The following is a 25,701-nucleotide window of genomic DNA, read 5'->3' on the forward strand; positions in this document are numbered from 1 at the left end:
ATCAGTTTTCCATTAAAACAATAAGAAAAATTAATACATTTCCACATAAATTCACAATGGAGCTGCGCTGTTGCCAGCAACGTTTTGTGTCTCACGATGCGTCCCTTTCAGATGGTTATTCCAATGGCAGCGAGCTTTACACCACTCCAGCTGACACTTAGCATTGCGCATGGTGATCTTATGCTTGTGTGCGGCTGCTCGGCCATGGAAATCCATTTCATGAAGCTCCCGATGAACAGTTATTGTGCTGACGTTGCTTCCAGAGGCAGTTTGGAACTCGGTAGTGAGCGGTGAAACCGAGGACAGAAAATTATTACAAGCTTCAGCACCTGGTAGTCCGGATCTGTGAGCTTGTGTGGCCTACCACTTCACGGCTGAGCTGTTGTTTCTCCTAGACGTTTCCACTTCACAATAACAGCACTTACAGTTGACCGGGGCAGCTCTAGCAGGGCAGACATTTGATGAACTGACTTGTTGGAAAGGTGGCATCCTATGACGATGTCATGTTAAAAGTCACTGAGCTCTTCAGTAAGGCCATTCTACTGCCAATGTTTGTCTATGAAGATTTCATGGCTGTGTGCTCGATTGTATACACCTGTCAGCAACGGGTGTGGCTGAAATAGCAGAATCCACTAATTTGAAGGGGTGTCCACATACGTTTGTGTATATAGTGTATAAGGCAACTCCAGGGCACAGAGCCAGGATGGTGGACATGATTGTCTGGAAGAAGCAATGTGCCAGCTCAACCCAAACAGGACAAAAATGCACCGGAACATCCCAATGTGCATCACAATACAGTGAGCCAGCAGAAGGTCATGTTGGATTCAGGCAGATGTATTGGACGAGCAATGAATCAAAGCTCACTTCTAAATGATAAGGAGGTGACTTAAGAGACCGATCCTGGAGGCGCAAGTTATACCACAGTGGGGGCAAGTTGTTGAGCTAGGGAGAGGGTGTCAGAGTCCAGGATTCTCTTTTCTTTAATTGGAGCATCCCAGTTGTCTTACTGATCCTCAAAGAGGCTGGTGACTTGGTGTTGCCATGGCAAGCAGTCTGTTGCCTTTTTATATATCCAGACAAAGGTATTTGAGTGTATATGATGGGCATATTAGATTCATAACACAGTTGAAGTACACAAAAATAGTGTTGAGTACAGGTCATAAGTGCGGTACAGAAATCTGGAAAAAGTATCTAATTTAAAACATGTACTTCTACAAGTGATTAAAACACCATTTAATGGTATTGTGGAAGCCATATTGGATTTTGGACACCAAATTGGATTTGGAGTCAAGTCTAGGAGTGGCCGCTAACGTAATTGCAAGCGTAGGGGCTGAACATATAAAATCCACAGAGGAACATTTAACTGGAAAACATGACAGTTTTCAGAGTCTGAGATCACTTGCCTTAGAGCTGATTCCAGTAGCCACAACATCATAAAACGTGTAACTTTATGCATTTTGTCAGGCAGGCCATATAGCACTGAATTAGAGCACATTTGACTGGGAAAGTTGTCTATTGAAAGGTTACCAAAGAGTTAACTTCATCATAAATATTCAAAGTTGATATTTATGACTATTGTATCTGTGTGTTTACAGGTTTATTTTTCCAAAATGCTTTAAGGTATTCTAATGCTGTTTTTTTTCATGTATGTGGGGCAGACAATTTACTATTTGTATTTCACATTTTTGCAATATCAAAGCTAGCAATATTGGGTTACATGAGCGTATGTGGCCCCCTCTCACAACAAATTATTTCCCATTTGTAATTGGCATTGAAACAAATTTTCACAACAAAAAAAATATTTTCATTATGGCCATTGGCCGCAACCAACATGATGATAAAACATTGATTTTGTAACGATGATTTGAATGAATGAGCAACCCAAAGGTTTACGCAAGTTGTGCATTCTCACTCATTCATTGTGAACGTTAGTGCCTCGTCAGCCTTTCTCTATGCTGCTGTTGTGTCACACAGAAAGGCTTGCTCTTCTCTTCAACAATAACGACTAAGGACAAAACTCTAAGCAAAATCACAAACAATACCGGATCTACATCCAGTTATTCCCTTTAGATTTAAAAAATACAGTTATTTTTTGTGGAATATTTTCAGTGCTCCTCAACTTTTCCTGCACTTTTACCGACCTGTCAAATCATCGAGGGGCCGAGGGATGAGGGTTGGAACAGGTTTGGTTGCCGAGAAAACGGACTGTTGTCCCATCGCGATAGGTGCTTTCCGCTAATGCAAAGACTGCCTCCGGACACTTTCATAAAACATACTTGAATTCTTATCACATGTTCGTTGAGGACTATTGAGGAACGTCTGTAATTACTGTAGAATCAGCGGGATGTCTGGAAGGCCACGTGAGTACCGTTTTCTGTGTGAAAAAAATGATTTAGTAATGGTTGAATGAGTAGGCTAGACTGGTGCGTAAAAGTCTGCTCACGACTCACCTGTCAAATCATCCAGCAGATGTAAAGGCTCTCCCTCATGCGTTGCATAATTCTCCTGTGATGTTGCAGGCAGGGGGATTTTCCATTCTGCTCTACTGTAAATTGTAATCTCGCTGTGTTATACACCATGATCATGTGTTTTAGAAACTATGAGAGAATGACATACTTACTCATACACCTATAACATCTTTATGTACATTTTTAAATAAGTTAACCACTTTTTTATAGAAAATAAGATATTTGTAAAAGCACACCTGATACATTTTCTTCTTGAATATTTGGTTATCTTACTTTCATGAGCAGTTTATGGAGAGGACAGAGTTGACAATAAGCCCAGATGTCTTTTGTCCTCTTATGTGAATCACCCTTCACCTTCACACACACACACAGAGAATGGGTCAACAACTTCTAACACTCCTGTGTGTGTGTGTGTGTGTGTGTGTGTGTGTGTGTGTGTGTGTGTGTGTGTGTGTGTGTGTGTGTGTGTGTGTGTGTGTGTGTGTGTGTGTGTGTGTGTGTGTGTGTGTGTGTGTGTGTGTGTGTGTGTGTGTGTGTGTGTGTGTGTGTTTGTGTGTGTGTGATCACAGATTTTAGCGAGTTGCTGGACGTCGACCAAGATGAAGAGCTGACAGAGGTGGTGTGTCTGGAGTCAGAACTAAAGGACGGACAGTAAGAAAGAGAGGGGAGAGGGGTGGAGGAAGAGAGGGATGGAGAGAGATATATATATATACAGTGGGGCAAAAAAGTATTTAGTCAGCCACCAATTGTGCAAGTTCTCCCACTTAAAAAGATGAGAGAGGCCTGTAATTTTCATCATAGGTACACTTCAACTATGACAGACAAAATGAGGAAAAAAAATCCAGAAAATCACATTGTAGGATTTTTTATGAATTTATTAGCAAATTATGGTGGAAAATAAGTATTTGGTCAATAACAAAAGTTTATCTCAATACTTTGTTATATACCCTTTGTTGGCAATGACAGAGGTCAAACGTTTTCTGTAAGTCTTCACAAGGTTTTCACACACTGTTGCTGGTATTTTGGCCCATTCCTCCATGCAGATCTCCTCTAGAGCAGTGATGTTTTGGGGCTGTTGCTGGGCAACACGGACTTTCAACTCCCTCCAAAGATTTTCTATGGGGTTGAGATCTGGAGACTGGCTAGGCCACTCCAGGACCTTGAAATGCTTCTTATGAAGCCACTCCTTCGTTGCCCGGGCGGTGTGTTTGGGATCATTGTCATGCTGAAAGACCCAGCCACGTTTCATCTTCAATGACCTTGCTGATGGTAGGCTTTGTTACTTTGGTCCCAGCTCTCTGCAGGTCATTCACTAGGTCCCCCCGTGTGGTTCTGGGATTTTTGCTCACCGTTCTTGTGATCATTTTGACCCCACGGGGTGAGATCTTGCGTGGAGCCCCAGATCGAGGGAGATTATCAGTGGTCTTGTATGTCTTCCATTTCCTAATAATTGCTCCCACAGTTGATTTCTTCAAACCAAGCTGCTTACCTATTGCAGATTCAGTCTTCCCAGCCTGGTGCAGGTCTACAATTTTGTTTCTGGTGTCCGTTGACAGCTCTTTGGTCTTGGCCATAGTGGAGTTTGGAGTGTGACTGTTTGAGGTTGTGGACAGGTGTCTTTTATACTGATAACAAGTTCAAACAGGTGCCATTAATACAGGTAGCAAGTGGAGGACAGAGGAGCCTCTTAAAGAAGAAGTTACAGGTCTGTGAGAGCCAGAAATCTTGCTTGTTTGTAGGTGACCAAATACTTATTTTCCACCATAATTTGCAAATAAATTCATAAAAAATCCTACAATGTGATTTTCTGGATTTTCTTTTCTCATTTTGTCTGTCATAGTTGAAGTGTACCTATGATGAAAATTACAGGCCTCTCTCATATTTTTAAGTGGGAGAACTTGCACAATTGGTGGCTGACTAAATACTTTTTTTTGCCCCACTGTATATATATAAAAGACAGAGATGGTGTGTCTGGAATCAGAACTACAGGATGGTCAGTAATAGGGATGTGGCATATTTTTTTAAATAACGCTTAAACCGTCATTTTTTAAATCAGTTTTCCGTTAAAACAATAAGAAAAAATGAATACATTTCCACATAAATTCACAATTGAGCTGCGCTGTTGCCAGCAACGCTTTGTGTCTCACGATGCGTCCCTTTCAGATGGTTATTGCACCTGTACTACCATTACTGTACTTTAATTCCACCTTGCAAAGTTTGCATTTCCTTCCTTATTTAACTTCTCAAAGTATTGCCATACCCATACAGGACTTTTTCCAACTGTTAACGATGATGACGTAGTGGTGGAGAGTCGACTGCAAAATAATTGATTCCTCGACTCCTTGCACGTGTCCTCCGGCTGTCGACTCCCATTTATGAGTGTCAAGATTCTTATTCCGCTAAGAATCGACTCCTAAGATTCAGTATTTTTGGAACAGATGGGACTGATTAGTTGCCATACTTCCGAGATCACAAACACATGCATGGAGAGACAGAGAGAGAGGGGAGGGGCACAGTATAGGCAGGTGGGCCACCAGGGAGACAGAGTCAGAACTGTGAACTAGGCCTATTAATCGGCAATCAAAAGCTGTATCTCACAATGGAATGCTGTACCGCAACATTTCTAAGTTTTCAATGTTTCTTAACTTCAGTAAAGCCGGGCCTATCATCAATGAATAGGCTAGGATACTAAGAGGATCTAGATGCAAAACTGGGTGATAGCCAAGCAGGTAAGAGATTGGGTCAGTAACTGAAAGGTTGCTGGTTCGAATCCCTGCAATGATTAGGTGAAAGCTGTCGATGTGCCCTTGAGCAAGGCACTTAACCCTAATTGCTCCTGTAAGTCGCTCTGGAAAAAGAGCATCTGCTAAAATGACCCAAAACAAACGTCACTGTTCACAGGTTCTATTCACAGGTTCTGTTCACAGCGTGGTAGCCAGGCACCAAGATAGTGGAGAAGTTGAGCCTCGCGCTTAAGTGCTCTAAGTTGTTGCAGAAATTGACCTACTATGCTGTTTACCATCTACATCCTATCGATGAATCTACCTTTACACAACTTTCCCCAGGCCTTTATAGCCTATCGCCTAGTTAGGCTATAACCCAGAAAATAATGTGTTTTGTGATTCAAATGTTTGGGTATTTTCTTAAATTTAAGGATCCCAGTTTCATCACACCCTATTCAGTAAGAAAGAGGGAAGAGAGGATGGAGATAGAGAAAACATGGGTCAGAAAGCACAGAGAGACAGATCAGTACACATGTTGTACACACATTTGTTTGTGTGTGTGTGTGTAGGATGATGGAGGTGGAGGTGGGACGTCACAATGTTCTGTTGGTACGGAGTGAAGGCATATACAGCGCCATCGGCAACCAGTGTACACACTACGGCGCTCCCTTGAGCAAAGGTGAGGAAGTACAGTCAGTGTGTGTGTGTCCCTGTGAGTGCATGTTCTCCAAGTCATGTACTGTACACAATGTATTGGCTGTTATAATAGTGTATTGTGTGTGTGTGTGTGTGTGTGTGTGTGTGTGTGTGTGTGTGTGTGTGTGTGTGTGTGTGTGTGTGTGTGTGTGTGTGTGTGTGTGTGTGTGTGTGTGTGTGTGTGTGTGTGTGTGTGTGTGTGTGTGTGTGTGTGTGTGTGTGTGTGTGTGTGTGTGTGTGTAGGGATTCTATCAGGGCACAGGGTGCGATGCCCGTGGCACGGGGCCTGCTTCAACATCCAGACAGGAGACCTGGAAGAATTCCCTGGCATGGACTGTCTACCCTGTCACACGGTAGGGAGGGAAAGGGTGGCAGGGAGGGGGAGGTATGAGAGGGTGAAGGGAGACATATAGAAAGAGAAACCTGGAGGAATACCCTGGCATGGACTTTCTACCCTGTCCCACGGTAGGGAGGGAGAGGGTGGCAGGGAGGGGGAGGTAGGAGAGGGGAAGGGAGAAATATAGAAAGAGAAACATGGAGGAATACCCTGGCATGGACTTCCTGCCACAAGGTGGGTCTAACAGACAGAAAGACAGGCAGGAAGACAGATAGACAGGCAGGCAAGAAGACAGGCTTTGATTGACTTTGTTTGATATATTTTTCAGGTGAAAGTCGAAAACAACAAAGTGTATGTGTCCGTAAACAAAAAGGTAAGCATCACTTTTAAAAATCGCATTGATTTTATTAAATGCCAGAATATTACAACATGCTGCATTTGCTGTCAAGCTGAAGCTCTCATTTCGGTTTCGATTTACTGTTACTGTTGCCTTAACCATGTCATACAGAAACAGTAAGAGCCGAAAAACTCTTTGAGTTAGTTATAGATGGATCATAAAGCAGTTATGAATTCTTTATGACCCTTTATGTCACTCTATGTCATGTGGTGTTTGTGTGTAGGCAGCGAGACAGACCAAACGAATAAAGTGTATGGGCTCCAGAGTAGAAGGTGTCATCCACACCATCCTACTGCTCGGGGGAGGTGAGGACGGGATACTGGGGCTCAGTGTGCGTGTGTGTGCACAAGTGCTTTGTGTGTGTGTGTATGTGGTTGAGCGCGTGAGTGTGCGTGATGGTGTGCTCTCTCTCTGTAAGCGCAGGGTCTGCGTCGTTGGTGTGTGCGGAAACTCTGAGACAGGAGAACTTTGGAGGCAGAATCATCATGGTAACCAGGGACAACCTTCTGCCCTATGACAAAACACGACTCAGCAAGGTAAATTACCCAAATTCTGTATTTCCAAATTCTGTATCTTCTGCAAAATTCCCAGGTTTTTCCAGAAATCCTGTTTGTAGGATTCCAGATTTCCTGCTCATTCCCTTCTTATTCTGGGCTCCCGAGTAGCACAGCGGTCTAAGGCACTGCATCTCAGTGCAAGAGGCGTCACTGTAGTCTCTGGTTTGAATCCAGGCTGCATCACATCTGGCCGTGATTGGGAGTCCCATAGGGCGGTGCACAATTGGCCCAGGTTTGGCTGGGGTAGGCAGTCATTGTAAATAAGAATTTGTTCTTAACTGACTTGCCTAGTTAAATAAAACCTTCTGGGCATCAACCGACCAGGATTTCTGAATAACCTGAGATTTTTGGGAGCGTAACCAGAACTCTACAACTCTAGAGCTTACCCTCCCAAATCCTTACCTTATTCATTAGCTGAGGAAATAGAAAATCGGCATGTTTCTATTCTGGTAGGGGCAAAGGTCATTGGGTCAGAGGGGAGGTCAAGCCCTATAGATCTATAAAAAAAATAGAATAGATGGGTAACTCATTCTGGAGTTTAAAAAAAGTAAAAAGTAGTCCTAAAATATGTTTTTATTCTTTCTAACCGTCACCTAGTTGGGTTTGAGTACAATAACACATCATTGTACCCCCCCCCCCTCCCCAGGTAATGAATGTGGAGAATGACAGCATTTTGCTGAGGAGGATGGAGTTCTTCCATAAATACGACATCGAGGTGTGGCTCCGCAAAGAGGTGGATACAATACAGCTTTATTTATCCAACTGTTACATAGTCCTCATTCTCCTGGCCTTTACTTTCTGTTGCGTTAATTTAGGAAGGATGAGTTTCTTGAACAAATTATTCTCAAGGTTCTATTGGAATTCTACTGTTCGAACAGATGACCTCAAAGGGTTCATTTAGATAACATGGCTCTCTCTCTCTCACTGTGTTTTCTCTTTTGTGCTCATTAACCTGTAGTATATCTGCCTGTATTTACAGCATATGAGTGCACTATATTTATGGCCATTGCTTGGTTGTTTGCAAGCTCTCAGACGCTTTCTCAAGCTCTGTGTTATTGTCATGACAGGCCATGTCATTGGACACAGAGAAGAAGAAAGTAACATTTGATGACGGTTCAGTCCAGAGCTACGACCAGCTCCTCATATCCACAGGCTGCAGGTGTGTACATACTCACACAAACACACAACACACACACACTAACACGCATGCATGCAGAGAACAGTAACCCCAATGTGGTCACCATTCCACCCACCTCAGAACACAGCAGTAGTTAGAGAATGGGAATAGGAATGTCCATTCTACTTATTCTATTTCTGTGTTCTGATTCATTCTAATTATGTTGTGTAGAGCGAAGGGTCTGGAGTGTCCAGGTAAAGACCTGGAGAATGTAAAGATGCTGGAGACACCGGAGGATGCAAGGCAGATACATGTTGCCTGTCTGGGCTGTCATATCGTCATCGTGGGGACATCCTTCGTTGGTACACAGTCTCATTCTGTCTCAAATTGACACTTTATGCCCCAACAATGCACTACTTTTGTCCAGAGCTCTCTGTCTTTGTGTGACTCTGGCCAAAAGTTGTGCACTACACTATGAGTAGCCCTGATCTGTGTATTTCCCTGGCTGTGTGTTGTGTTTAGGCATGGAGGTGGCATCCTATATGACAGACAAGGCCTCCAGCATCACAGTGATTGGCAGCAGTGAGCTACCCTACCAGAAGACCTTGGGCCCTGAGATTGGCAAGGTCACCATGATGGTGAGAGACAGGAGAGGGCGCTCCGAACCCTCGTTTTATTTAAGCTTCCAATGTATAACTAAGCTGCATTTAAAACTGCTTAGAAGTCATCTTCCTTTCTGCCTCCTCACCCCTCTCACCTCTCATCCTCTCCTTGTGTTGACAGATGCTTGCAGAGAAGGATGTGGCGTTTTATATGAATGACAATGTGTCAGAGGTCCGCGGAGAGAACGGAAAGGTACAGTAGAGAGACCTCCCTGTGTCAGTGTCCTGGCAACATGAAGAGAATCCCATTATAGTTGTATAGCTGTGTTGGGTTATTCAATGAGAATAGCATGTGTTTGTCTCTGTGCAGGTAAAAGATGTTGTGCTGAAGAGTGGGACAGTCATTCCTGCTGATGTTTTAATTGTTGGCATCGGTATGTACAACACAGGACAATTATTACACTTTAAATTCAGTGTACTACACAACCTCATACTACTGTATGGCAAATCTGAAATATAAAGACATTTCTAAAGACTTTCTCTCTTTCCTCTCTCTATCTCCTTTCTCTTTCCTGTATCTCCCTCCCTCCAGGCGTGATCCCTAACTCAGAGTTCCTGCAGGGTACTCCCATAGCGATGGACTCTAAGAGCTCAGTCATAGTGGACAAGGTGAGCTCCAATTGGATGGCTGAATAAAGCATGTTGTTGTCCTGCTGAATCAAACCGAGGGTTGCTTTGTTTGTTAATAGTAAGAATGTTGACATCTAATTTGTGGCATTTGTTGTAGCTTTATTTGTGAGAGGTTAGGAGTAAATAAAGCTTTACTCTTTTGACGGTATGTAGGCTCTATGTTAGCCCAAAGGCCTGGCTAATAGCAATAGTGAGGGAAGGTATGCAGCCGGCTATACACTCGTATCTCCTGTGGACCGGTTCGTACAACAAAAACATTCTCCATTCAGGCTGCAAAGGCGTCTGTTTCCTCCTTAACTACATTTCATGGCGGGGGAAAATATGCATACTTTCTTTATGAGACACCATTTCTCACCACCATTCTAGAGTGGTTAATGCTAGTCCCAAATGTTGCATAGCGTGTTCAGCCAATCAGGTTGCAGCAGTCTATTGTTTTTCACCTCTGGTCTGATAGTCCGTGACTTGCATTAGCCATGGTGCTTCATAAAGAAAGTATGCATATTTTCCCAGTTTTTTAAAAATGTATTAAATCGAGTTAAGGAGGAAACCTTTGCAGCCTGAATATAGAAACCGGTCCACAGGAATACGAGTGTATAGCTGGCTGCACACATTCCCTTCGAAGGTAAGATGAAACGACTCAACATCACCATCTGCCGACCTTTGGGCTAGCTCTATGTAGGCTGTATGACAGTGTTTATAGGGAGAATCTCAATTGCATACTCCTCGCGTCCTCTTTCCTTGCCTCCTTCTCAAAACCAATTGGGGGGGACCGCTGGCTTTCTCATCCAGTGGGTTTTGAGGTGGTGTGGAGAGAGATCGTGAGGAGTATGCAGTTGAGATTCTTCCCCAGAGTTTATTTATAGAGTGTAACTGTCAGTGGTGTAGTGGAGAAAAACGCCGATCACCATTCACCAGTGTTGGGGAAGCTACTCTGAAAATATAGTTTACTAAACTACCAATTACTTCACACTAAAGCTACCTTCAAGAAGAATATAGTTGACTTAACTAAGGTTAGTTAGAAAAAGTAGTTCACTACATCCAAACTACTTGGTGAAAAATGATCACATCTGAATCTAATGTCAGGGACTACAAATTGCAAGAAGAGATCACATTGGAATCAGATGTTAACAGAATGTGTACTTTCGCCTATGAAACATAAAAAGTGAGAATAAAGCACACAAAAACTGTTTCAAATGAGATTAAGGCAGGTCTGATGCTGAAAAAAATAATAATACTTCACCCATATGTCAAAAAGTTATTCATTACTGAGATTTGAATTTAGTTCAGCTACCGCCAAGCTACTACAAAATGTAATTCAATTACTAGTTGAACTATAAGTAGTTCACTACTCCCCAACACGGCCATTTGTGGTTAGTAAAGTAACGCTCCCTATACTTTCAATGCATTGTTCTGCAAAAGGTGGGTAACTGCCTGCGCAAAATAAAAAAGCGGTGTTTACATGCACCTACCCTCCACTACACAACTTGTTACTATACTAAGTGTGTGTGGTTCCTCTCCTCTCCTGCAGTGCATGAGGACCAATGTTCTCGAAGTGTTCTGTGGAGGAGACCTGGCTACCTTCCCCCTGACAATGGCTAAAGACCAGAGAGTCAATATAGGACACTGGCAGATGGCACAGGCACACGGTAACTCACCCAGGCCAATTTAAACACATGCATCAGGCTTTTACCTTGATTTTATATTTTTTTATTTAACTAGGCAAGTCAGTTAAGAACAAATTCTTATTTACAATGACGGCCTACCCCGGCCAAACCCAGACGACACTGGGCCAATTGTGCGCCGCCATATGGGACAATCACGGCCGGATGTGATTCAGCCTGGACCTTTGCTGTTAAAGAAAATATGGCCTCAATAATCTTTCAGATCAAAAATATCTAAAAAGCAAGGTCTCTAGGGTTTGACTAATGTGGGTTTTACTGGGCTTTTACTTAAAGTACCAGTCAAAAGTTTGGACACACTTACTCATTCAAGGGTTTTTCTTTATTTTTACTATTTTCTACATTGTAGAATAATAGTGAAGACATCAAAACTATGAAATAACACATATGGAATCATGTAGTAACACATTTACCACATGATTCCATATTTAAACAAATTTTATATTTGAGATTCTTCAAAGTAGCCACCCGTTGCCTTGATCACAGCTTTGCACAATCTTGGTATTCTCTCAACCAGCTTCATGAGGTAGTCATCTGAAATGCATTTCAATGAGCAGGTGTGCCTCTTTAAAAGTAAATTTGTGCGTTTGAGCCAATCAGTTGTGTTGTGACAAGGTAAGGTTGGTTTACAAAAGATAGCCCAATTTGATAAAAGACCAAGTCCATATTGTGGCAAGAACAGCTCAAACAAGCAAAGACAAACGACAGTCCATTATTACTTTAAGTCAGTCAATCTGGAAATTTCAAGAACTTTGAAAGTTTCTTCAAGTGCAGTCGCTAAAACCATCAAGGGCTATGATGAAACTGGCTCTCATGAGGACCGCTACAGGAAAGGAAGACCCAGAGTTACCTCTGCTGCAGAGGATACATTCATTAGAGTTAACTGCAGATTGCATCCCAAATAAATGCTTCACAGAGTTCAAGTAACAGACACATATCCACATCAACTGTTCTGAGGAGACTGCATGAATCAGGCCTTCATGGTCAAATTGCTGCAAAGAAACCACTACTAAAGGACACCAATAAGAAGAAGAGACTTGCTTTGGCCAAGAAACACGAGAAATAGACATTAGACCGGTGGAAATTTGTCCTTTGGTCCTTCTGATGAGTCCAAATTTGAAATGTTTGGTTTCAACCGTCGTGTTTTTGTGATCTCCACATGTGTGGTTCCCACCGTGAAGCATGGAGGAGGAGGTGTGATGGTGCGGCGGTGCTTTGCTGGTGACACTATCAGTGATTTATTTTGAATTCAAGGCACACTTAACCAGCATGGCTACCACAGCATTCTGCCTGGATGCACCATCCCATCTGGTTTGCATTTAGTGGGACTATCATTTGTTTTTCAATCGGGTCAATGACCAAACACACCTTCAGGCTGTGTAAGGGCTATTTTACCAAGAAGAGCTTTATCAGATGACCAGGCCTCTACAATCACCCAACCTCAACCCAACTGAGTTGGTTTCGGACGAGTTGGACCGCGGAGTGAATGAAAAGCGGCAAACAAGTGCTCAGTATATGTGGGAACTCCTTCAAGACTTTTGGAAAAGCATTCCGGGTGAAGCTGTTTGAGAGAATACCAAGATTGTGCAAAGCTGTCATCAAGACAAAGAGAATCTAAAATATATATTTTGATTTGTTTAGCACTTTTTTCCATATCTGTTATTTCATAGTTTTGATTTCTTCACTATTATTATACAATGTAGAAAATAGTAAAAAAAATAAAAAATAAAATTGAATGAGTCGGTGTGTCCAAACTTTTGACTGGTACTGTATATAGTTGCTATTGATTTTTATGTTGTTGCTGTGTGTGTGGTGTTGTTGTAGGGAGAGTAGCAGCCCTGAACATGCTGAATATACCCACTGAACTCAACTCTGTCCCTTACTACTGGACCGTCCTACTGGGGAAGAACATCAGATACACAGGTAAGCCTATCTACTACACACACCTTAACACACCTGAACGCGCACTAATCATTGGTGTATATGTGTCCTTTGCAGGCTATGGGGAAGGATACACTGACATCGTGGTAAAAGGGAAAGTGGAGGAACAAAAGTTCCTGGCCTTTTATATCAAGTGAGTCAACAAAAAACGGCATTGTTCAAATGGACGTGTGTGTGAGAATGTGAGAATGTGATGCCTGTATGCGTGTATGTGTCTGTGGCTGTGTGTGTGTGTGTGTTTGTATGTGTGCGTGTGTATACTTTAACACAAGATGTGTGTGTGTGTGTGCATGAATGCATGGCGGGGTTTCCATTAGCCTGTAATTGGTGGCCTTTGGCCTATGCTACTGTTGATTGCAAAGACGGAGGCTGTTTTCATTGAAGTCGAACAACAGTTAGAGAGCATGCCTATAGTGAAAAGCCTACATGGCAGAGCTCCAGACTGCAACCATTTAGTCACATTTTGCGACCTTTTCACTTGGCTGTGCGAGTAAAAAAAAATATTGGTCGCATCGGTGCTGTAAGGGCTGTCGCTCTCCTCATCCTCGGATGAGGTGAGGAGAGAAGGATCCTCAGACCAAAACGCAGGCTTTGGGAAATAAGCCATCTTTATTTAACAACGATGATGGCAACACGAAACGAAACAAAACACTTTCAAACTACAAAACAAGAAAACGACGTTGAACGAAACCTGAACATAAACTTACATAACTAAACATAAACTTACGTACAGGAAACGGACGACATCGAAACGAAACGAAACAAACAAACGCTACAGTCCCATGTGGTACGAACATACATACAGACATAGGAGACAATCACCCACAACGAACACTGTGACAACGCCTACCTAAATATGACTCTTAATTAGAGGAACGCCAAACACCTGCCTCTAATTAAGAGCCATACCAGGCAACCCAAAACCAACACAGAAACAGAAAACATAGAATGCCCACCCAACCTCACGTCCTGACCAACTAACACACAAAAACTAACATAAATAGGTCAGGAACGTGACAGTACCCCCCCCACAAGGTGCGAACTCCGGACGCACCAGCACAAAATCTAGGGGAGGGTCTGGGTGGGCATCTAACCACGGTGGTGGTTCAGGCTCGGGGCGCGGTTCCCACCCCACCATAATCCATCCTAACTTCCTCCCTCCAAGAATGTCCACCCTCTTTTGACCCCCACAAAATTCCCTTAACAACATATCTAATAGGGACAACCCCGGGACAGAGAGATAAATCAAGAAAGAGGGATAGATAAGAATATAGAGATAGATGAAGATAGAGAGGGAGATTAGGATAGAGGGGCAACTCCGGACTGAAAGGCAGCTCCGGACAGAGAGACAGCTCTGGACTGATGGGCAGTTCTGGGTATCCAGCCTTTTCAGGCTGAAGGGCAGCTCATGGCTGACTGACGAATCTCGATGCTCATGGCTGGCTGACGGCTCTCGACGCTCATGGCAGGCTGACGGCTCTCGACGCTCATGGCAGGCTGACGGCTCTCGACGCTCATGGCAGGCTGACGGCTCTCGACGCTCATGGCAGGCTGACGGCTCTCGACGCTCATGGCAGGCTGACGGCTCTCGACGCTCATGGCAGGCTGACGGCTCTCGACGCTCATGGCTCTCTGACGGCTCTCGACGCTCATGGCTCTCTGACGGCTCTGGCTGCTCATGGCTCTCTGACGGCTCTGGCTGCTCATGGCTCTCTGACGGCTCTGGCTGCTCATGGCTCTCTGACGGCTCTGGCTGCTCATGGCTCGCTGACGGCTCTGGCAGATCCTGTCTGGCTGGCGGCTCTGGCAGATCCTGTCTGATTGGCGGCTCTGGCAGATCCTGTCTGATTGGCGGCTCTGGCAGATCCTGTCTGGTTGGCGGCTCTGGCAGATCCTGTCTGGTTGGCGGCTCTGGCAGATCCTGTCTGACGGGCGGCTCTAGCGGCTCCTGTCTGACGGGCGGCTCTAGCGGCTCCTGTCTGGCGGACGGCTCTAGCGGCTCCTGTCTGGCGGACGGCTCTAGCGGCTCCTGTCTGGCGGACGGCTCTGTAGGCTCATGGCAGACGGGCGGCTTTGCAGGCTCATGGCAGACGGGCGGCTTTGCAGGCTCATTGCAGACGGATGGCTCAGACGGCGCTGGGGAGACGGATGGCTCAGATGGCGCTGGGGAGACGGATGGCTCAGATGGCGCTGGGTAGACGGATGGCTCAGATGGCGCTGGGGAGACGGATGGCTCAGATGGCGCTGGGGAGACGGATGGCTCTGGCCGGATAATGCGCACTGTAGACCTGGTGCGTGGTGCCGGAACTGGAGGCACCGGGCTAAGGACACGCACCTTCATACTAGTGCGGGGAGCAGGGACAGGGCACACTGTATTCTCAAAGCCTACTCTATCCCTGATGCGTGGTACCGGCACTGGTGACACCGGGCTGAGGACAAGCACATCAGGATTAGTAGGGGGAGAAGATACAGTGGGTTCAGGGCTCTGGAGACGCACAGGTAGCTTAGTGCGTGGGCCCGGAACTGGAGGCACCGGGCTAGATACACGCACTACAGGGAGAGTGCGTGGAGGAGGAACAGGGCTCAGGATACGCACTGGTAGCCTAGTGCATAGTGTAGACACTGTAGGTACTAGGCTGGGGCGGGGAGGTGGTGCCGGAAATACCGGACCGTGGAGGCGTACTGGCACTCTTGAGCATTGAGCTTGCCCAACCTTACCTGGTTGAATACTCCCGGTTGCCCGACCAGTGCGGGGAGGTGGAATAACCCGCACCGGCCTATGTAGGCGAACCGGGGAAACCATGCGTAAGGCAGGTGCCATGTATGCCGGCCCGAGGAGACGCACTGGAGACCAGACGCGTTGAGCCGGCCTCATGACACCTGGCTCAATACCCAATCTAGCCCTCCCAGTGCGGGGAGGTGGAATAACCCGCACTGGGCTATGCACTCGTACAGGAGACACCGTGCGCTCTACTGCGTAACACGGCGCCTGCCCGTACTCCCGCTCTCCACGGTAAGCCTGGGAAGTGGGCGCAGGTCTCCTACCTGCCCTTGGCCCACTATCTCCTAGCCCCCCCCCAAGAAATTTTTGGGAATTACTTACGGGCTTTTTCGGCTTCCGTGCCAGACGCGTTCCCTCATAGCTCCGGTTCCTCTCTCCGGTAGCCTCCGCTCTCCTCAGTGCCTCCAGCTGTTCCCATGGAAGGCGATCTCTACCAGCTATGATCTCCTCCCATGTGTAGACACCTTTTCCATCCAAAACATCGTCCCATGTCCATTGCTCCTTCTTCTGTCCCTTACTCCGTTTATTTTCCCTTTGCCGCTTGGTCTTAGCGTGGTGGTTGATTCTGTAAGGGCTGTCGCTCTCCTCATCCTCGGATGAGGTGAGGAGAGAAGGATCCTCAGACCAAAACGCAGGCTTTGGGAAATAAGCCATCTTTATTTAACAACGATGATGGCAACACGAAACGAAACAAAACACTTTCAAACTACAAAACAAGAAAACGACGTTGAACGAAACCTGAACATAAACTTACATAACTAAACATAAACTTACGTACAGGAAACGGACGACATCGAAACGAAACGAAACAAACAAACGCTACAGTCCCATGTGGTACGAACATACATACAGACATAGGAGACAATCACCCACAACGAACACTGTGACAACGCCTACCTAAATATGACTCTTAATTAGAGGAACGCCAAACACCTGCCTCTAATTAAGAGCCATACCAGGCAACCCAAAACCAACACAGAAACAGAAAACATAGAATGCCCACCCAACCTCACGTCCTGACCAACTAACACACAAAAACTAACATAAATAGGTCAGGAACGTGACAGGTGCAAGCTGCACATTCCTTCAAATCACTCAAAACGTCCTATTTTTTAGGAGGCTAAAACCATGATTTGGTCGAACAGTAAAGTACATTATCCTCATTATTCCTGTAATGAAAGTGTCTGCCTGCCTGCCCCTATACCTGTTTCACTGGGGCCTGCTGCTGTGTTGAGCGAGCCACTCTCTTTCCCAGGGTGAAGAAAAGTGTTCTGGTTGTATCATTTTGTTCAAATCCAATTGCGGGGAAAACACGGCTATCCTATTGTCACAGATGGAGAGAGGGTGTTCTCAGCTTTTTGTAGGTGTGCTGTTTATTTCTCAACTCTATATTTTGAGCTCAATAGCAACTATTTTACAAACAAGACATTTGATATGGCTTTGAGATACGGAGTGTGTGAAATGTTGATAGGCCTCATTAAGTGGAATGCTACAACTTTTTGGGGCCATTAAATGTCCTGTTAGATTAATACATGGCTACTAGCTGTGGGTATTATCTGTAGAGATAGTGACCTAGTAGTTGGGTTTTGTTTTTACATTAAATGTCCTGTTAGATTAATACATGGCTACTAGCTGTGGGTATTATGTCACGATCGTCTTGCGGAGAGAGAGAGGACCAAGGCGCAGCGTGTGCAAAATACATTCTCTTTTATTCAGAGAAGGGAAAAACACGAAACGAACACTGAATACAAACTAAACAAAACAACCGTGACGCAAGTGCATAGACAAGCGAACAAACGTACAACATAGACAATTACCCACAAAACCCAAATGCCTATGGCTGCCTTAAATATGGCTCTCAATCAGAGACAATAAACCACAGCTGCTTCTAATTGAGAACCAATCTAGGCAGCCATAGACATACAAACACCTAGACAAGACACTGACCCATTAAACGTACAAACCCCTAGACAAACCAAAACACATACATTCCCCATGTCACACCCTGACCTAACTAAAATAATAATGAAAACAAAGATAACTAAGGCCAGGGTGTGACATATTATCTGTAGTGTTACTGATCTAGCTAATGTGTTTTGAGTTTCCACTTCATCAGTTGGTGAATTATTAGTCTAAATTAGCCTATGATATTAGAGCACGTAAAGATGCAGGCAAATTCATCTCTGTTGAACAAGAAAATGCAGTGCCACTGTGCCACTCGCTGTTCAGGTAGGATGCCATTTTTGAACTAATGTATTATTATTTTCGTATTTATAATAATTTGTTTAATCATTATTATTATTATTGTATATAATTGTTATTATTGTAGGCCTTTTTATTAACCTAAACCAGTTATTTAAAAATGCTAAACGTATTTTGTTTCAGTCTGAATTAAATTAAGTTCGTTCTGTCTTTTTAATTGTGTGCTCTGTATTTAGTTTAAGATAGGTTATAAGTAGGCATGTTGTAAAATAAATATCATTAGCCTATTGCTGTAATTGTTGGGGTACGGTAGGCACAAGTAGTTCTTGGTAATTGCTGCAAAATAACCTGTTGCAAACTTTTGTTAAGGTTTAAGCCAGTTCGGTTGAGCAATTTTCCTTGGCCAAACTAAATGTTTGTGTTTTCCGCAATATAATATCCTTCTCGTATTTTTCCTATAAACAATGGCTTGACCTACTTTTGATATTACCCTAATAAAGTTTAGAAACTTTTGCGAAGTTTTGGTGTGGTGCGGCTATTAGCCTACTATACTGCAGGCCTATGACATGAAGGCAGTGCACGCCTGCGCGCCAACTGACTCTGACAGTTGAACTTGAGGTGAGGAAGAATGTGTTAGGCCTACCAGAGTTACTCAAATAATATAACAATATAATGCTTATTTTTATAAAAAATATTCTGATTACAATTTTGGGAATTAGCTTCCTTCTGTATACTTATATCTGTATAGCAGACGCAGTAGCCTGACAAGTATAAATAAAATAAATTATTGTTTTAGGAAAGTAAAAACCAATAAAACAATAGGCTATAAAGTTATGCATATTCTTTACCTTTATTTAACTAGGCAAGTCAGTTAAGAACAAATTCTTATTTACAATGACGGCCTACCCCAGCCAAACCCAGACAATGCTTGGCCAATTGTGCACTGCCCTATGGGACTCCCAATGACAGCTGGATGTGGAGTTGGAGTTGAACCAGGGACGCCTCTTGCACTGAGATGCAGTGCCTTAGACCGCTGCGCCACTCGGGGGGCCCCAAATGCATATGCTACACATCAAAACACAAGGAATAATGTTTTTGTAATATATTATATAGTCTGTAAGGACACGTAAATGTGGCTAATTTATCCCTTGATGGCACTGGCTGCGTGGCCTAATGTGTTAAGCACCCACTGCATATGGATGACCGGTACATTTCTCTATTGTCCGATAAATGAAAATCTTCCCCTGGTCACTTGTCTGGCGCAAAATTTTCCAGAAAACCTGGTGCATGTATGTATGAATACTATTCTTCTCCCCACTATTTTTCTCCCCGCAGGGATGATGAGGTAATAGCAGCAGCCAGTCTGAACTATGACCCAGCTGTTTCTGCTGTGGCCGAGAGGTTCGCTGCAGGAAACACCATCACTAAGAAAGAGGCTGAGTACGTGGCTGCCTTCATCCCTCTCTCTCACTGTAAACTCATTATTTTATTTTATCCAGGCAGACAGACAGACACAAGCACACACAGACACACACTGTAATACAGTGCCTTCAGAAAGTATTCATACCCCTTGACTTTTTCCACATTTTGTTGTGTTACAGCCTGAATTTTAAATGGATTAAATTGACAGTTTGTATCACTGGCCTACACACCATACCCCATAATGTAATAGTGGAATTATGTTTTTAGAAATAAAATAAAAATGTGTTTAAAAAGTCACATAAATTGCATGGACTCACTCTGTATGCAATATTAGTGTTTAACATGATTTTTGAATGACTACCTCATCTCTGTACCCCACACATACAATTATCTGTAAGGTCCCTCAGTCAAGCAGTGAATTTCAAACACAGATTCAACAAACAAAGGCCAAGGAGTTTTTCCAATGCCTCGTAAAGAAGGGCACCTATTGATAGATGGGTAAAGTTTTTTTTTAAAAGCAGACATTAAATATCCCTTTGAGCATGGTAAAGTTATTCATTACACTTATTAATTACACTTTGGATGGTGTATCAATACACCCAGTCACTACAAAGACACAGGCGTCCTTCCTAACTCAGTTGCCGGAGAGGAATGGCTGTGAAAGGAGCAAACTCAGGAAGGATCAACAACATTGGAGTTACTCCACAATACTAACCTAAATGACAGAGTGAAAAGAAGGAAGGCTGTACAGAATAAAAATCTCCCAAAACATGCATCCTGTTTGCAAAAAGGCACAAAAGTAAAGTAAAACTGCAAAAAATTAAATTAACTTTATGTCCTGAATACAAAGCATTATGTTTGGGGCAAATCAAACACAACCCATCATTGAGTACCACTCTTCATATTTTCAAGCTTAGTAATGGCTGCATCATGTTATAGTTATGCTTGTCATCCACAAGGACTAGGGAGTTTATTTCTATTTTTTATAAAGAGCTCAGGCAAAATCCTATTGGAAAACCTGGTTCAGTCTGCTTTCCAAGAGACATTAGGAGACATCTTTCAGCAGGACACCTAAAACACAAGGCCAAATATACACTGGAGTTGCTTACCAAGATGAAAGGGAATGTTCCTGAGTGGCCTAGTTACAGTTTTGACTTAAATCAGCTAGAAAATCTATGGCAAGACTTGAAAATGGCTGTCTAGCAATGATCAACAACCAACTTGACAGAGCTTGAAGAATATTTTTTATAATAAATGTGTAAATATTGTTCAATCCAGGTGTCCAAAGCTCTTAGAGACTTACCCCGAAAGACTCACAGCTGTAATCGCTCTTAGAGACTTACCCAGAAAGACTCTGCTGTAATCGCTGGCAAAGGTTATTCTAGCATGTATTGACTCAGGGGTTTGAATACTTACTGTATCTAATTAAGATAGTTTTTAAAAAATAAATGTTTTACAAATGTTTTTTTTTTTAAATCCACTTAGACATTACAGAGTATTTTGTATAGATTGTTGAGAAGAAATTGACAATTAAATACATTTTAATCCCAATTTGTAACACAAAATGTGGAAGAAGTCAAGGGATGTGAATACTTTTTGAAGGCAATGTATCTCTTTCCCTTCTCTTCCTCACAGATCAGATGACCTGAGGTGGCTGAAGCTGGAACTGTCCTGATCATCCCTCCTTCCACTCATCCGTCTCAACATCACTTCATCTCCGACACACAAACACAGAATGTCCCCCCTCTGTCCATCTCTCCCTCCCTCCTCCTCCTCAGGCATCCCTCCTCATCCCCTCTTCCCCCTCTTCTGGAGAACAAGTCGTCTGGCTGGAGGCTCGACAGACACAGAAGAGACCTATCAGAAGAGGACGACGTGACGTTGCTGAGTTATAACCAGTAGTGTAGTGGAGGGTAATCGCATGTAAACGCCGTATATGCACTTTTTTTCATTTTGTGCGAGCGTTTACTCACCTTTTGCGGAAAAATGCATAGAAAGTGCACGGAGCGTTACTTTACTCACTGATAACGGCGATCAGCGTTCACCCACCAATTTTTTTTTACCACGACATCACTTGTTATGACATCAGACGTATAGCAGGACGACACTCCACAGTTTGTCTGTTCTGTTCTTAGCCAGTTTGTTTAGAGGTGGGGGGAGACAGAAAAAACAGTGATACCTCAGACAAACAGATTTTGTGGGTTTCATTTTTCATTTACGAGGATGAGTTTTATATGTTCTCCGTTTTGGGGAAACTACATGGTCATGATGTCGCCAATGCCCACCTGTTGATGTAGACATTTCTTACTTCACATTCTGAAAATGGAGAAGAGGAGATGACAGAAAGGTAGCTGTGTGTGTTCTACTGTAGATATGGTTGTCATGGTAGCTACCCACTGGGCACACACTAGTTGAATCAATGCTGGTCAAAATTAGATGAAAGTAGTACTGGTTGATGATTTTTTTCAAATCCAATGTATTTTCCACGTTGATTCCACGTCACAATACGTTGACAAATTACGTTGAAACAACGTTGATTCAACCAGTGTGTGCTCAGTGGGTAGAGTTCTACTGTTGACACGATAGCAACATGATGACATGCCAGGTTGGAAGTCATGGTAGCTAGTGTTCTACTGTCGATACGGTGGTCACATGACAGGTTGGTAGTCATGGAAGCTGGTGTTGTACTGTCAACATGTCAACCAGTGGTGGTGGTATAGTCTGAGTTTACGCTTACTTTGGGGTTCCATGGAAAGGGTTGCTAGGTAGGCCATTGCCGGGGTCACGGGCAGTGGAAAAACACAGGTGACCTTAATGGCAGCTGTGGCCATGTGGATGGACCAATCAGAATGCTGTTTGGGGGATTAGAGGGACAGAGGGCCAGGGCCGAGGTCTTTGAGGCAGGGATGCTGAATTAGGCAACCTGAACAAAACAGGCTGCAGAGAGAATAATAGACATGGACAAACACAACACAAAAAGATAACAACAAAACGCTTTCAAAAGAACTGCTGTGCTTCTCTCTCACCTATCTCTCTTTCTATCTCTTACATCTCTCCCTCTCACCCCACTGGGCACACTAGGTCGTTTCAACGTTGATAATTGGGTAATATTTGGTTGAGATGTTGATCAATGAGTTTACAACCTATATTTGTTGAATTTCCAATGTGTTATCACTATGCTTTCAACCATCTAAAAGCACAACCTAATTCCAATGGAAAAACAATGCCAGATTTGTTGTTTATTTATAAAACAGATGAATGAATGTGTTATCATTGTTCTTCATCTAATATCTGAACCACATGACCCGGGCCTGGTTTCCCGATAGCAGTGGAATTTAGGCGTATGAGTGTTTTAATGATGCATTGTTCCAACAACGGCCGGAGATGTAACATGCGTTTCCCAAAATACCACGCAGAGAGAGCGTTCACTAAGTGCGTTGTTGAGGCATAGGCCTACAGTCGAAACTAATAGGATCGAAAGAAAGTTAGCGCGGCTCTCGGATCAGTTTTCTCCATTCAAATCTTACTTTAACATTCACATTTTTGATGGGTCAGCTCCTAGAAAGATATTATCACCTATGACTGCAACTATTAGCCTACCCCAGTGGTCGCCAACCGGTCAATTCAAATCAAATCAAATTTATTGTTAACATACACATGGTTAGCAGATGGTATTGCGAGTGTAGCGAAATGCTTGTGCTTCTAGTTCTGACAGTGCAGCAATATCTAACATGTAATCTAACAATTACTCAACAACTACCTAATACATAAAAATCTAAGTAAAGGAAGGAATAAGACTATATAAATATATGGATGAACGATGACAGAGCGGCATAGGCAAGATACAATAGATGGTATAAAATGCAGTATATACATATGAGATGAGTAATGTAAGATATGTAAACATTATTAAAGTGGCATTATTAAAGTGACTTGTGATCCATTTATTAAAGTAGCCAATGATTTCAAGTCTGTATGTAGGCAGCAGCCGCTCTGTGTTAGTGATGGCTGTTTAACAGTCTGATGGCCTTGAGATAGAAGCTGTTTTTCAGTCTCTCGGTCCCAGCTTTGATGCCCCTGTACTGACCTAGCCTTCTGGATGGTAGCGGGGTGGACAGGCACTTGCTCGGGTGGTTGTTGTCCTTGATGATCTTTTTGGCCTTCCTGTGACATCGGGTGCTGTAGGTGTCCTGGAGGGCAGGTAGTTTTCCCCCGGTAATGTGTTGGGCAGACCGCACCACCCTCTGGAGAGCCCTGCGGTTGCAGGCAGTGCAGTTGCCGAACCAAGCAATGATACAGCCCAACAGGATGCTCTTGATTCTGCATCTGTAAAAGTTTATGAGGGTTTTAGGTGACAAGCCAAATTTCTTCAGCCTCCTGAGGTTGAAGAGGCGCTGTTGCACCTTCTTCACCACACTGTCTGTGTGGGTGGACCATTTCAGTTTGTCTTATACTACATAAGAATAAATGTATAGTTACAGTAACCTCAAAACATTTAATGGATATGTATCTAGTGCTTGGATAGTTTCATCTGACCACTGGCTTAATCTCATTCTTTAACTATTATTTTTGGTTGAGTTGGAGACATGAATCCAACATATCATTTGTTAACTTGTCAACAAGTTAATATGCTATTTATTGTGTTTCAAAAGTGATATTGAATTGTGTTTGGTTGTCAATGCAACCAAATATCAACATTTAAAGGAGATGTATCTTCTGCTTGGATAGGTCCATCAATGGCACTGATTAGTCTGGCTTTAATTCTAGTTTGTCTTCAAATTAATTATTGATATGTTGGATTCACGTCAATTGCTGTTGATGACTTTTGCAAATGCTATAGGCCAAAATAGCATCATTGATGATATACAGTGCATTCGGAAAGTATTCAGACCCCTTCACTTTTTCCACATTTGTTACGCTACAGCTTTATTCTAAAATTGATTAAATAGTTTTTGTCCCTCATCAGTCTGAACACAATACTCCATAATGATAAAGCAAAAACAGTTTTTTAGAAATGTTTCCAAATGTATAAAAAATAAATAACTGAAATATTCCATTTACATAAGTATTCAGACCCTTTACTCAGTACTTTGTTGAAGCACCTTTGGCAGCGATTACAGCATCGAGTCTTCTTGGGTATGACGCTACAAGCTTAGCACACCTGTATTTGGGGCGTTTCTCCCATTCTTCTCTGAAGAATCTCTCAAGCTCTGTCAGGTTGGAGGGGGAGCATTGCTGCACAACTATTTTCAGGTCTCTCCAGAGATGTTCGATTGAGGTAATTCCGGGCTCTGGCTGGGCCACTCAAGGACATTCAGAGACTTGTCCTGAAGCCACTCCTGTGTTGTCTTGGCTGTGTGCTTATGGTAGTTGTCCTGTTGGAAGGTGAACCTTCACCCCAGTCTGAGGTCCTGAGCGCTCTGGAGCTGTCACGTTCCTGACCTATTTTTATGTTATTTTGATTATGTTTAGTTGGTCAGGGCGTGAGTTGGGGTGGGCATTGTATGTTGTGTGTGTTTGGTTAGTCTATGGGTGTTGTATGTGTATGGGATAGTGTTTGTTAGGTTGTCTAGTTATGTCTATGGCTGCCTAGATTGGGTCTCAATCAGAGACAGCTGTCATTCATTTGTCTCTGATTGGGAGCCATATTTAAGGTAGCCATAGGCAGTAGGCTTTTGTGGGTGTTTGTTTCCCGTGTCAGTGTTTGGACCACACAGGACTGTTTTGAGGTATGTCACGTTTGTTGTTTTGTAGTTTGTAGTGTTTTCTTGTTATTTACATTAAACATGTACAATTACCAATCCGCATCTTGGTCCGATCCATGCTCCTCCTCGTCTGAGGAGGAGAACGACTTTGACAGCCATTACAGAAACACCCACCACAACAGGACCAAGCGGATTGAGGAAGGAGGGAAGGAACTAAAGCAATGGAGAGAAGAGGAATGGAGTTGGGAGAAAATTTTCAATGGAGAAGGACCCTGGGCTAAGGTTGGTGTGAATCGCCGCTTGAGGGAGGAGAAGAAGGCAGCCACAGCCCAGGAGCGCTGGTATGAGGAGGCAGCACGTAAGAGAGGCTGGAAGCCCGAGAG

General features: G+C 43.5%; 1 protein-coding gene across 1 annotated transcript; it reads left to right on the plus strand.

The window, feature by feature from the left end:
* The first annotated feature begins 1,984 nt into the window (after positions 1-1,984).
* Positions 1,985-23,793, plus strand: LOC139530318 (apoptosis-inducing factor 3-like). Its single transcript, XM_071326608.1, has 19 exons — positions 1,985-2,360; positions 3,038-3,119; positions 5,761-5,870; positions 6,131-6,240; positions 6,553-6,597; positions 6,845-6,926; positions 7,045-7,157; positions 7,825-7,911; positions 8,246-8,337; positions 8,527-8,657; positions 8,818-8,933; positions 9,079-9,150; positions 9,268-9,331; positions 9,490-9,566; positions 11,116-11,233; positions 13,091-13,189; positions 13,265-13,340; positions 19,527-19,631; positions 21,249-23,793. Exons 1-19 carry the CDS (start codon positions 2,345-2,347, stop codon positions 21,286-21,288), a joined length of 1,635 nt encoding a protein of 544 aa, XP_071182709.1. The 5' UTR covers positions 1,985-2,344; the 3' UTR covers positions 21,289-23,793.
* The last annotated feature ends 1,908 nt before the right edge of the window (positions 23,794-25,701 follow it).

Source organism: Salvelinus alpinus, chromosome 9 (genome assembly GCF_045679555.1).
Source record: "Salvelinus alpinus chromosome 9, SLU_Salpinus.1, whole genome shotgun sequence".
NCBI classification, from domain to species: Eukaryota; Metazoa; Chordata; class Actinopteri; order Salmoniformes; family Salmonidae; genus Salvelinus; species Salvelinus alpinus.